This window comes from Aphelocoma coerulescens, chromosome 22 (assembly GCF_041296385.1).
Source record: "Aphelocoma coerulescens isolate FSJ_1873_10779 chromosome 22, UR_Acoe_1.0, whole genome shotgun sequence".
Lineage (NCBI taxonomy): Eukaryota > Metazoa > Chordata > Aves > Passeriformes > Corvidae > Aphelocoma > Aphelocoma coerulescens.
Genome location: NC_091035.1, coordinates 5,219,296 through 5,232,468, shown reverse-complemented (window position 1 = coordinate 5,232,468; position 13,173 = coordinate 5,219,296). Strand labels below are relative to the sequence as shown.

At 43.0% G+C, this 13,173-nt stretch overlaps 1 protein-coding gene and 1 long non-coding RNA gene across 2 annotated transcripts; one reads left to right on the top strand and one right to left on the bottom strand.

Moving 5' to 3' along the window:
* The first annotated feature begins 2,999 nt into the window (after positions 1–2,999).
* Positions 3,000–12,246, top strand: POLB (DNA polymerase beta). Its single transcript, XM_069035335.1, has 14 exons — positions 3,000–3,126; positions 3,204–3,261; positions 3,335–3,401; positions 3,933–4,007; positions 4,525–4,583; positions 5,302–5,351; positions 5,771–5,822; positions 6,781–6,835; positions 6,923–6,995; positions 7,480–7,550; positions 8,273–8,359; positions 9,293–9,357; positions 9,890–10,029; positions 10,642–12,246. Exons 1-14 carry the CDS (start codon positions 3,066–3,068, stop codon positions 10,734–10,736), a joined length of 1,008 nt encoding a protein of 335 aa, XP_068891436.1. The 5' UTR covers positions 3,000–3,065; the 3' UTR covers positions 10,737–12,246.
* Positions 11,635–13,138, bottom strand: LOC138121630 (uncharacterized). The gene is made up of 2 exons (XR_011156220.1): positions 13,012–13,138; positions 11,635–12,470 (listed from the first exon to the last, which is right to left on the bottom strand). It is a non-coding gene; the product is annotated as an uncharacterized lncRNA (long non-coding RNA).
* Positions 13,139–13,173: the final 35 nt, after the last annotated feature.

Sequence of the window (13,173 nt, the reverse complement as noted above, 5' to 3'; positions counted from 1 at the left end):
TGCTACCCCTGAACGCTCAACCCAAAATCATAAGCTTAAATACTCCCTGTGTTCAAAGCTATCCTCTTCCAGGTGTCTTCAAAGTTTCTATTGCTTTAGAGGCTAAAAGCATCTGCTGAAAAAAAAAAAAAAAAACCTGAGATAAGATGAAAGACCCCACCCTTTGTTGAAGTGAGAAGAGAGCTCTTACCCCACTCCATCCCAGAGAGGGAATAAACCTCTTTGGCAAAGGCTGGGGTTAATATACCCCTGACCAGGCACGCCTTTCATTCCCATGATGCCCGGGAAAAGGGAGAAGGCAAATACCACAAGGTATAAAAGCCCTCAGAGGAGGCTACTGTTTGGCTCCTCTGACTTAAGTTGAGTAAAGGGCTCAAAAGAGAAGAAAACTCTTCAGGGAAATGATAATGCTTTATTTTTTTGATTTTACTTTGAGCTGAAGAGCAGACAAGTAGTAAGAAATAAAATTTTGTGTTTTGGCAGTACAGCTAGATAAGGGGGATAATTTGTTGCTAACGTGCATAATTATTCCTTAGTGATTACTAAGTAGTACTTCACGTGTGGTTAAGTAGGGTAGAGAAGAATAGTCATTACATGAATGATGTAACTCTCCTTGGGACCTCTAATTAGGGCTATATACATTATAAACAAAAATAAGAAGAACTAATAGACTCCTGGGTGGAGTTAGTGTTATATTTGTGCCAGACTCGCTCCCGTATGACATTTGATACTAGAGCATAGGTAGGAGTGCCCTGAAATGCAGATTTAAACCCTCAAAATGCTCAAAAAGGGGAGAGCTTCCTTCAACTGAACCCCTTAAAATGAGGGAACACAGAGGGTGTTTACCTCTACTTAATCCAATACAATAGCAAATAAATAGCTTCTCCCCTTTAATTTAACTCCCTAAAATACTGGAAAAAGAGGTGTTTTCCTCACTTTAAATCTCTCAAATGATGGAAAAGGGGGATTTTTACCTTGATTCAAATGCTTAAAAAGGCGGGATGACTGGGCTTCGCCCTCAATTTAAGCCTTAGGACGATGCAAATGAGGGAGTTAGCTGTAATTCAAACCTATAAAATAGCATCATCAGTGTTTTCCCCTTCCCTTTAAACTGGAAAATAATGGAAAATGGGGATTCCCTGTCAGTTGATATCCCTAAAAGCATGGAAGAAGCAGGGCTTCCTTTAATTGTTACCATTAAAATTGCAAGAGAAGGAGATTCTCCCTCAATTTGAACACAGACAGTTAGGGAAAAGGAATATTTTCCCCTCAATTTAAACCCCTTTTCTCCTAGTAACCCCATTCTTTTCTGTGGGCTCTGGGGAGGGACTGGCAAGATGAAAGGGGAGAGTTGAAGGTTTTACCCCTGGGACCCCACACGTTGCCCCCACCTGCTCAGGTGCTGCCCCTTGGCAACAAGGGCTTTTCCCTGGGCATTTTCTTGAAGCGGTGCTCTGTGCCCAGGTGCGGCCGGCTGCTCCCCGGCCCCTGCTGGATGCTCCAACCGCTGTTCCTGAGGGGGACACTCGGGCTGGCCCCGCTGGCCCCTCTGGACTAGCAGCTCCGTGCGCAGGTGTGCCCGGGTAACTCTGAAAGCAGCCGGTCACGCCTGGAGCTGCCGCACCTCGGAGCGGGGGGTGAGGTGGAGGGAGGTCCTGCCGGTCGTTCCCTCCCCTACACGGGCCATTGTCTGCCCTTGAAACACCGGGGTGCTGGGCTTTCCTTTCCGTGGAAAAGAACCGGCTTTCTCATCCGGATGCCCGTGGCCAAAATTGGGATCCTGTCTCCAAAACTTCCCTACGCCCTAGGTTTATAATTACCGAGGAAATTTCCTGCAGATCGTAAGCGATCACCGGCAATTTTTCCTCTGCAATCGTTACCAAATTGTGTTTCTGTTGAAGCCTTTGACAGTTCCCTTCAGGGGCCAGGGGTTTGACTGAGTTTTTTATGGCTGATCCTGACAGGCCCAGACCTAACCTGAGCACCTCTGTCGCCGGTCCACCCTGAATTTCAGTGAAATATTGATATAGTTTATAAATACTCCCTTTGTTTGCCTGCTACTCAGTCTTTCCCTGTCCATCCAGGGAGCAGATTTACTCCAGCCTTTGTTCTCGACCACAGCTCTGCAGCCCAAATGCAGGTTCTCACAGACACAATCTAAGTGGAAAATTGCTACAAGTGTTTGCTTTTAAACAAAAAGTAAAATTTTTATTGCATCTGGCTGTACGATTAAAATAAATACATGGATTGATGGTCATCAAGGGAAAGCTTTTCAGAGAAGAAAATATCCATTTTGGTAGCACAGGTTCCATTTTGACAACATTGCATTCTTTTGGGTTTGGGAATCCTGCCCATATGAGAGATCTGAAAATCGGTATTTTGCGATTTGATATTTTGAAATTGGGACATTTTTATATTTTGGAACCTGACATTATGGTGTTTTGAAATTGAGTCATTTTGGTATTTCTGAACTCGCTGTTCTGGTATTTTGAAACTGGGTTACTCTGGTGTTTTGGAACTTGGATTAGGTTAAAATTCTGATATTTTACATCTGAGATTTTGAAACCTGGTTTTCTTTGGTATTTTGAAGTTTGGTTTTCTATTATTTTGAAACCGGTTTATTCTGGTATTTTGGAACTGGGTTACTTTGGTATTAGACCGTAGCTGCCGATGCAGCCTGGAACAGTGCCGCTAAAGCAGGCTGGCCAAAAATCTCAGATGCGCGAGGCAGAAACATGTGTGCTGCGTGTGAAAAGAGGGGCGTGTGAGGAGCGCTAGGTCGGTAAGTACGGGCATTCGAGACCCAGGTGATGGCACCTGAAGCCCGCGATACTTGGCTACTTGGGCAAAAAGAGTTACGATGACATCAAGACGCGAGCACGGCCCGTGACACGGCAGAGGGATACTCAGCACACCGCCCACCAGCCCATCCGCCCCCGCCGCGGCCTCTCCGGCGCTCCCGCGCACGCGTAGCGGCACCGGACGCGCCGTGACGCCACTGCCGGAAGCGCCTCCCCGCCATCGCCGCCCGAAGCTCCCGCGGGCGCTCGGTGCCGGTGCCGGCCATGAGCAAGCGCAAAGCTCCCCAGGAGAGCCCCAACGAGGGCATCACCGACTTCCTCACCGGTAGGTGTGCGCACTCGGTCGGTTCCGTGGGTGGGAAGGGCCGCGGACTGGCTGCTCTCACCGCGGTTCTCCTGCAGAACTGGCCAACTACGAGCGCAACGTGAACCGGGCCATCCACAAGTACAACGCGTACAGGTACCGCCTCCTGCCGCCGCGCCCCCGCCCCGGGGCCCGACCCGTTCGGGCGCTGACCGGCACTGTTCCACAGGAAAGCGGCCTCGGTCATTTCTCGGTATCCGAGCAAGATACGGAGCGGGGCTGAAGCCAAGAAGCTGGTAGGTGCTCGCGCCCGGGCTGCCGGCGGGAGGATCTGGGGCATCCGGAGCGGGGACGAGATGCCGGAGGTTCCTGGGAGGCGTGGGGGCAGCCCCGCTTCTGCCGGCGCCTCTTTCCGATACCCGAGTCAGAGTGCGGGGACGGGGACGAGGTGTGGCCACTGTGGGCGTTTCGCAGCTGGAACTGGGCGTCCCATTTGAGTCTTTGCCTGTAAAAATATCTTTCCCCTTTGCTGTTACTCCTCTGTTAATTCAGAGATCTTGAGCAGTAAGAATCAAAGCCTTGTTCAAAATTATTGCTTCGAGGAAACTTGCTGTAGCCCTTGAATTACAGTGTTTATGCCGTTTGTATTGTGCCCCTGAATTCTTGTGCTCTTTTGGGCTTTTATAGCCCAATATTTTATTGTGGTCTTGGGTGCCCCATAGTTCTTTCTGGACTCTAAATTCTAGGGAGTTTTCCTTGCTTCCCCCATATAATGGCTTTAAGTGATTTTGAAGTTAACTTGTTTGTACTCACCCCCCAATATTTAGGATGGAGTAGGTGCTAAAATAGCTGAGAAGATAGACGAGTTCTTATCCACTGGAAAATTACGCAAATTGGAAAAGGTGGGTTTCTTTCCCGTGTTCTGTGGTTCTCAATAGTAGCTTTCCTTGATAACTTGCAAAGTAGCCTGCTTGCTTTGCACATTTCTGTTGTTGTTGTCTCTGGAGAATCTTAGGAATGGTGAACGCAGAGTGTACGGTAAGTAAGAATCAAGGATTGAGAAGCTCAGCCAAAGCCTCAAACCCATCTATTTATGAAAATATGTTAGCTTACGTGATTGGCACGTGCAGGTCTTCTGTCAGGAGTGGAATTCTGTCTCTGGAAGGCCGTGGAGTTTTGTGCTTTAGGCCTGCCGTTTGCCTTAGCATGGATAGTTGGGTGGTTTTCAGGCTAGTTACGTGTGGCATTGTTGTGATACGCTGTACTACCCTCGGTACTGTTTTCCAGTGACTTAACAGTGAACCTCCAGACTGGAGCCTGAGCCTGACTAAGCTGTTTTGTCTTCTCAAGGCTTTTTTTTGTTTGTTTATTACAAATGGAGCAAAGAAGGATTTGGGTTGCGTTGTTTTGTTTTTGTAGATTCGACAAGATGATACAAGTGCTTCTATCAACCTCCTGACGCGAGTCACTGGCATTGGGTAAAAGTTTCTTGGGGTGTTTTTTCGGTTTTTTCCCCCCTTCTCCTGTTCATTTGATAGACTTATGAGCAGAATTTGGGTGATTGCAAATAATGAAGAGATTGAGCCTGAGCTGATGACGTAACACCCACACTGACACACTGCAGTCGTGATTACGGGATTGACTGAGACAAAAGGGTATAGAATCGTCAATTACAGACTTTGTGGCACAGGAGTGGAAGTGGGAAGCTCCTGTGTGCAAGCTGAGAGGGGAACGAGGGAAGTGCCGGTCAAGAATGGAACCGTGAAAGTCCAAGAAAAGCGGCAGTGAGGATCTGGCCTTGGGGTTTTTGTAAAAGGAGAAGCAGAGCCTTGAAGCAGGCATCGAGACAAAAACACGCGAACAAAAAAGCCCATCGGGACTCTGCTGCGATGTTACCGTGCATTTGGTGTTACTGTCTGAAGCAATACTGCCTATTTGGTGTGATTTATTTAATTTTTTACAATTATACATCACTGTATAGTTATATCGATGCTAAAAAATGTGCAGGCCAGGCTTTGGATCTCTGCTGACCGAAAACATTAACTGAAAATGAGTATGCTGAAAAGACGTAAACAGCACAAGCAACCTCAGTCTTGGCCTTTAAGAACTGAGATAGTTATAAAGAATTCTAATGTCCTGTTCAGCGTCGTAAGATTCTTACTGTTCCTGATGCCAGACTGCCTTGTCTCTTCGCAGTCCTGCTGCTGCTAGGAAGTTTGTCGAGGAAGGAATTAAGACTCTAGAAGGTAAGTGTAAATTTGGGGCCTCTGTTCATGCTCCAGTAATCTTTTTTTCTGTCAAGCTGCCTCTTTTACAGTGGTACTGTAGTAGCATATCTGCCCTAGGTTTTGAGGAAGGTGTGCAAGATGCTAAAGCTAGTACCCAGGCTTAAGGTATAGCGTACGTATCCAAAGTAAAGGACGTGCAGGTTACGTGGAAGATAACGAGGATTTTGGCTCTTTGGTGGTCTATTAAGTCTTTATCAGAAGTGCTCTGTGCATATGTGGTCATCCTATCAGCTGTTGCGTAGATAGCTTGAAATTCCCTGCTTTGAGGTTGCATTCTCATTAGGTGTTCTTTGCGTGCATCATCTTTGCATTGGTGGAAACTTACCGTAAGATTTTTAGTCCTCGGTTAACTATTTTGTTTGGGGTTTTTTTCCTAGATCTAAGAAAAATTGAACACAAGCTGACCCATCACCAGCGAATTGGGTTGAAGTAAGCTTTCTTGGGTGCAAGTGCTTGGCGTTTTTAATGAGTCCTTCATACACCAGGATGTAACGTAAGATTATGCAGGCCGAGTAAGGTTCTCTTCTCTCTGTGTTCTACGTGCTTTTCAGCAGTTATTTAGAGCTTTTGTTTCATTGGGGTTGAAAGGCTTAGTCTCCGTTCAGAAGGAAGTTAATATCAAGTTCCTCAGTTAGCTCATGGAGAACCACTTTAGTGAGGTTGTGGTGGTGTTTCTTCACGATCTGCATAGAAGTGGCCCGGACTGTTTTTTTATGTGCTGTGAACGAGGTAAGACCTTTGCGTGTCTGAACTTGAGAATGCTGTGCAGAATGTGTGTTTGTCCTTTGGTATTCGTCCACTTGAATGCTGCTTGTTGAGTGTCTGTTTGGTGTGCTGGTTCTGGAAGAACTACAGTTGTGTTTGTCAGAAGCTGCAAGTGAACCAGATATACCAAATGCTGTTTCACCTGGCCTCTTTTTCTCCACAGTCAAGCAGCATGCTGACAATCTGATTTTTACAGTGGAAGGCAAATATGTGTGGAGCTGTATTTGAGTTGGGAGCTTCCATTTAACTCTTTCCAGAATAGGTCACCTCTGACCATGGGTGAGGGACCTGTTCCACTCAGCTGGTGGGCTGACTTTCGTCAGGAATCTTTTGCATTTTCAGAGGGCTAAGTAAATATTAAGCAATTGGTTATATGGTCATACTCCCACCTCATACCAGCTCTTTGTATACAGTGGAAATACTGAAACCGTGTTCCAAGCGTTGTCAAACTTGCAGTTGCAAGTTTTTGCTGTTGCCTTGCGAGATGTTTTCTGAGATGTTTGATGAGAGTTGGGAGCTTTTGTAAGATGGTATTCTTTCCTCTGACATACATTTAATTGACTAAAATTTTAAGATGCTGCCCCTGCCACTCTTTGAGATACTTTTATTTTTGTACTTGCAGGTATTTTGAAGATTTCGAGAAAAGAATCCCAAGGGAAGAAATGCTGCAAATGCAGGTAAGAATCTCTTTGTTAAGAATGTGAGGTACTGATGGCTGGTGAATGACTGACGCCTCTGAACACACTTCTTTCCTTTTTACGTAGGAAATTGTGCTGAAGGAGATAAAGAAGCTGGACCCAAACTATATTGCTACAGTCTGTGGCAGTTTTAGGCGAGGTTGGTACGCTATGATCTTGTTATCTTTATTTTGGGATAATAAGCAAAACAAGTTACTGTGTGTGTTGTTTTTCTTGAGAGAGCCTATGCTGGAACCTGGCCTTTCCTGTTAGTATTGTCTTGACTAGCTAGTTCGGTGGTGAGACACATAAATCTTTGCTTCTCCACCCTTCCCCCATAAAGAGTAGGATGTTGTAACGTGAATTGTTTGCTTTGTTTTTACATGAACAACATTTGTGCTTCGTTGCTATAGAGTGCAGCAGGAAAGCCTTGGATCTTTTCTTAGGTATGGGGTGTATAAACCTTTTGATGAAATAACAAGATTCTTTTACTTTAAGATTTTTTTTTTTTTACTAATACCTAGAATAGTGACCATTTTCTGCTAGAAAAACATGTTTCCAAGAAGAGGTAAGATGGACATTCACCAACATTAGTATACTTTGCTGTACACAGAAGGATTTTTCTTTGCATCTTTCTTGCCTAGGTGCAGAGTCAAGCGGCGATATGGATGTTCTCCTAACCCATCCCAGCTTCACATCTGAATCATCCAAACAGGTGTGTTTCTCAGATGCTGTGGATCAGTACTGTACCTTGCATATAGTCTCAGACTTGTATTGCAGCTTTTTGTGGTTTTGTATTTACTGTAATATTAAACTCTTCTCTTGGATCACCGTGTTTATTTTGAGGAGTTAAAATTACTTCTCAAGTCCGTGTATTATATTGCGTTTCTCTTGCAGAACTGGTCAATATGCTTGTTTTTATCCTTCTGTCCTTCCTCTTCCTGTCACACGCATTCCCCCACTCCCTTGAATTTGAGTGCTTTTATAATGCAGAACTGTAAAGCCAGCTGGATTAAAGGTAGACTGAGTATCTCTTTATGTAGCCATAATCATTTAGATGATAGGAAACTGTCCTGCTGCCCTTGTAATGTTTTGGGACTAACTCTGAAGTGATATTAATGACAGTGGTTTTTCTTCTTGTGTTGCTTCTATAGATTCATTGTTTAAAACCTGAATTAGATTTGTCATTTCCAACTAAAGGCAATCTTATGTGGGGGTATTGGTGGAAATGGTTTTTATGTTGCACAACTGTAATTTTATTAGCTTTTTCCCGGTATTATTGTTAGGTTTTTTTCCGTTTGGGTCAGATTTTGTGTAGAATAGTACATATAATTATGATGATGTCCTATACTTACATGAGCCTCTGTCTAGTAAATAGGTAAGATATTCTTGTTATTTGTGAAGTAATTTCTTCTTCTTTGTTATCGTTGTTCCTAGTCGAAACTTCTGCGTCATGTTGTAGAACAACTAGAAAAAGTCCACTTTGTCACAGATATGCTTTCTAAAGGTGACACAAAATTCATGGTAAGAGCTTTTTTGGTGGTGAAGGATGTTGTGGGGGGATCACTTTTCCTGGTGGAAGCTAGAATGAATCCAAGATATGTTGCTTGGCCTGCTGGAATTGGGGATGGGGGTGGTGTGTCTGTGTTTGTTTTTTTAATTCTCCCCCTTGCACCTCGTAAGAACTTCTGCAGTTAACTCAGGGAATACTGTATGGTAAGATATCAGTATTAGAAAGCGTACAGGTATTTGTGTAGTTCTGAACCCCGCTGATGTAACCTTCCTCACATAATGTCAATTGTGTCTGTATTGCTGGATGTTTCCTGGAACCTCAGCACAGCATCGCCTCTTCAGTTGCACCGGTGACCACTTCTGTAACTGTGCCTCGGGATCTTGGAAACATTTAGCTTTGATCTCGGAGCTATTTTTACCTAATTTTGTCTAATACATAATATGCTTTTGTCTCCTTTTGTGTCAGTTTTGCTGCAGAACAGATTTAATGGATAAGCTACTAGACAGGATATAATAGGGATTATGTGGGATGCCTAAAGCAAGTAATGAATTACAAGAACATTGATTTTCTTAGATCCCATGCTGATAGTGCAGGGTTTTTTTTCTTTTCTTAACCTGCTGATATTTGTACATACTGAAAACCCTGATAATAATTAGGACAGGGAAATGAGGAATCCTGTGATCCTTCCTGGTGCAATAAAAATTTAAGAAGCAGTTATATGCTACATTGAACAACAGTTCTCATAACAGTGTAGAATAGTGATTCACTGTATTCTGATATCTGGCTGTCCTAGTAAAATAATTATTCAAATCAGCAGGGATTTATCTTTGCTTTCCAGGATGACTGAGGATTATTTAGAGGTTGTTTAGGGATGGGGTGGTAAAGATGGTTCTCAAATCTGTTTAATTTCATTTGAATTTCTCACTTGCCTTACTTCCTCACAGGGTGTCTGTCAGCTGCCAGATAAAGAAGATGGAACAGCCTATCCACATAGGAGAATCGACATCCGGTACACACATCAAAAACCCCCACCCAAACCCCTAGTTTAGCTGTCTGCTACAGAGTAGGCATTTGCATCGGTTTTCGCATTCAAATCTCTATTTCCGTGTTCAGAACGTGGCATTTACTGGGTTTCTAATGCCTTTGCAGTGTGGCAGCCACTGGACAATTGCCAGTAACTACAACAGGTTATTAGCAATAATGCTGTGTTTCAAATAATAATACTCTATTCAGATTCAGAATTGTGTCCTATTTTATCTTCCTGCTTTGACACTGATTCTTGGCAGGAGTGCAAGCATCATAACCGGGTAGTGGCTGAACACCAGTAACTTCTGAGTAAGGGTGGATGTGCTGAACCTTTCTTTGATATGCAGTTCCTTTCATTCTTGCATCTGGCTTGTGGGAAAATTAAATGTACGGAGTTGCAGAATGTATACACATAAATACAAAGTAAACCTACAAGTGTCTGAATGAATTCTAAATGGCTTGTAACTTTTTTGTTACGTATTTGTCCTAATCTGCGTTTTTATTTTTTATTCTAGGCTTATCCCAAAAGATCAGTATTACTGTGGTGTACTGTATTTCACAGGAAGTGATATATTCAATAAGAACATGAGAACTCATGCTCTGGAAATGGGCTTCACAATCAATGAATATACCATACGTCGTTTGGGTGTTACTGGTAAGTCTGGGCCTTTGCACGGAGTATTCTTTCTAGTTATGCAATTTGTGTGATCTCCTTCAATTGATTGCAGTGTTTTGGAAATACTTCTGATAAATGCTATAGTTTGTGAAAGTTTTCACGGTGTCCTTTTTGATACTGGACACCATTACAGCAAGAAGGGGCAGCCCACTTAAGTACAGACAGCTCTGTGGCACAAAGTTACCTCTTTGGGCCACCTAATCTGCTTAAAGTCTTACTGATTTAAAGATTTTTTTTCTGTGTCATGCACAGCACATACTTGGTTTCCTACTCTTTTCACAGGGTATGTCATATCCTTCAGTTGCTTTGTTTTGGAGGAGAGGTGACTATATACCTACACACAATTATAAATTTATTCAGCTGGATAACCTCGTGGCCCCAAAGTTAATTCATGACCTTGTTTCCTTTGACGCTCATGAGAATCAGCTTGTAAACACTATGAAAAGTTCACAGAGGGTGGGGAGGTCATTCTGGGTGGGTTTTTTAGGTCTTTTACCTACAGCAGTTTTGTCTTAATCTTGCAGTGTATTTGGCATTTCTGAATGGTACATGCTTTCCACCTTTCAAATAGCCTGTGTAATTTGCTTGCAGGAGTTGCTGGAGAGGCCCTGCCAGTAGAATGTGAAAAAGACATCTTTGACTATATCCAGTGGAAGTACCGAGAGCCAAAGGATCGGAGTGAATAACTAAGTGCTTGTCTAGATTTGTCGCCTAGAGAGGTGTTTTCATAGCTTATGAACATGTGAAAGTATATAGTCTTACTTTGGATGTTACTGGAAAAACTGTATATTACTGATGTCTAAAGCAAGTCCATGGCACTCGTACAGAATGTCTAGCGAAGATAAATCCTGTGAGATTTCATTTTCACATAGTCACAGAATAATTGGGGTTGGTAGGGACCCTTAAATATCATGTAGTCCAGTCCACCTGCCATAAGCAGGGCCATCTTTGACTAGATAAGACTGCTTAGAGCCTAGTCCAATCTGACCTTGAATGTTTCCAGGGATGGGGCATCCAGCATCTCTTTTTGTATCTTATATATATCTATATCTATATCTATCTATCTATCTATATATATATATATGTAGATACCAGAATGAAAAAGCGGGCTATATAGTGAAGTACTCCTAAAGAGTACTGTTTTCAACTGCTGTCTGTATCTCCTCATACCTGTGTGAAGTGTCTTGGTGTGGTGCTGAAGCTCACAATGAGTTGTTTCTGTGTAGTTACTTGTAAAATCTTTCAATATGGGTTATATGCTAAGGTGACCATTCTGCTGTTGCACGTGACCTATGAATTTTGCTGCTAGATATGTTGTAGTGCCATTGATTGCAGTGCTCTGTGTTTCATTTAACTTGTTCAGCTTGGTATGATTAATTGATGCACTGCTACTGCTCCTGTAGATTCAATCTGCCCTTTTTTATATGCAAACCTGTCAAATCTTATTTTACATGCTTCCACTTTAATTGTTGGGAAAGGTAATGAATATTTTGGATGTGAGAAGAGGTCTCTTCAAGAATGCATTACTAGTTGTATTTGGGACAGGGATTCTGTTGGTCAACTTGAAACTTTTCAAAGTAGTAAACTGCTAGCTTCCATGTGTTACAGAGCATGAGCTTAGAATGTATTGCTGCTACTGTATTTGAATACCTTGTAGCAGTAAGGCAACCATATTACAGAACTGCAAGCTTGACAAGATGAGACTATTTTGTACATAGTCAAATCGACTACTGCTAACTATGTAACAGTTCTCTTGGTTTCTTAATAGTTAGGCTCTTTATTGGCATCTACGAGGGCAGAGAGGATTATGTATTGTTAGACTACTTAACCTGGCCCGAATCATGAAACAGGCATAATACTATTTCTTATTTTTATCTGACTGAAGCCTGCAGAACAACTACATTTTTAACTTGTTCTAATACAAGGAGAGTTGATCAGTTGTGGTAATGGAGATTATAGGCTGATGCTCTTACTTATCCCTATATTTTCTTCCATTTTTCTTGTTGGGAGTTTTAATTATTTTCTGGGAATATTCTCCAGTGTTAATGCATGCAGTAGTATGTAAGGTAACTAGAAGTTAAGTTGGTACTATGTGAAGTATTTTGATGTCTCATTGCAAAAATATATATAGCTGATATACTTAGTATTTTCTTCAGTAGTCAGTAGGAATAAACAGACTGAATATTCCATCATGAATATGTAATGGCATTTGATTATTATTTTATTAGCTGTAATTTTAGGAGATCAAAAGCAGTAACCCATATTTACCATGTTTACAGACGTTTCCTGGGCAGCACATAGCATTACACTGATGGATTCTCCATCCTCTTCAACATGTAGCTCAGAAAACTACTTTGTCTTGGGCCTTGATACAGAATTTGTTGGCTTTGCAGTCTCTCTCCATGATACTGTGAATTCTTCTACATGCAAAAAAAAAAAAAAAAAAAAAAGGCTTCTTCAGAGAGCTTGCTTGTCTTTTGTGAACTGTATAAATACACAATGTGTCCTTTTTTATTTCTTTCTTTCTCTCCCCACTCCCTAAATATCAGTTTGACTGGCTTTTCTTCTAGACTGCTTTACTAGACTGCAAGATGTCTGGTAGTCTTGGGAGGCAATAGCTGTGAACCTTGTGCCTATCGCAGGGAATCTGTAATTGGGCACATATTATACTCTTGGTGGGCACATAGACAACCTTATTTATGTGCAGAATAACAGTTGGGCTTTGTCAGCAATACTGGCTGCACTGTTCTGTCAGTGTTTGGTTTTGTCCCAGTTGCCAAGTCTTGCTTCAAGATTGGGTGAGCCTGTCTCCTTCCTTCAGTTCGCGGCTATAGTGGCCCTTACTAAGGAGTTTGTCAGAGCAGTAGTTCAAAATGGGGCTGACGATGAGTTAAGGATGTTTGTTGGTAAGGTAGGTTGAAGGGTTTGAGAGGAACTTTAGTGCCCGCTGGCGTCTCGTACCGACTCTTTCAGGATGGGTGAGGCAGGGCTGCCCTGCAGCTCCGTGGGCGCGGGGCCTGCGGCACTGAATACCTCCGCAGGCGCCTCCTCCGTCCCTCCCAAGCACCGATTTGTACCGGCGGCCGAGACCGGGGGCGGCTCCGGCTGCAGGGCCGCCTTTCG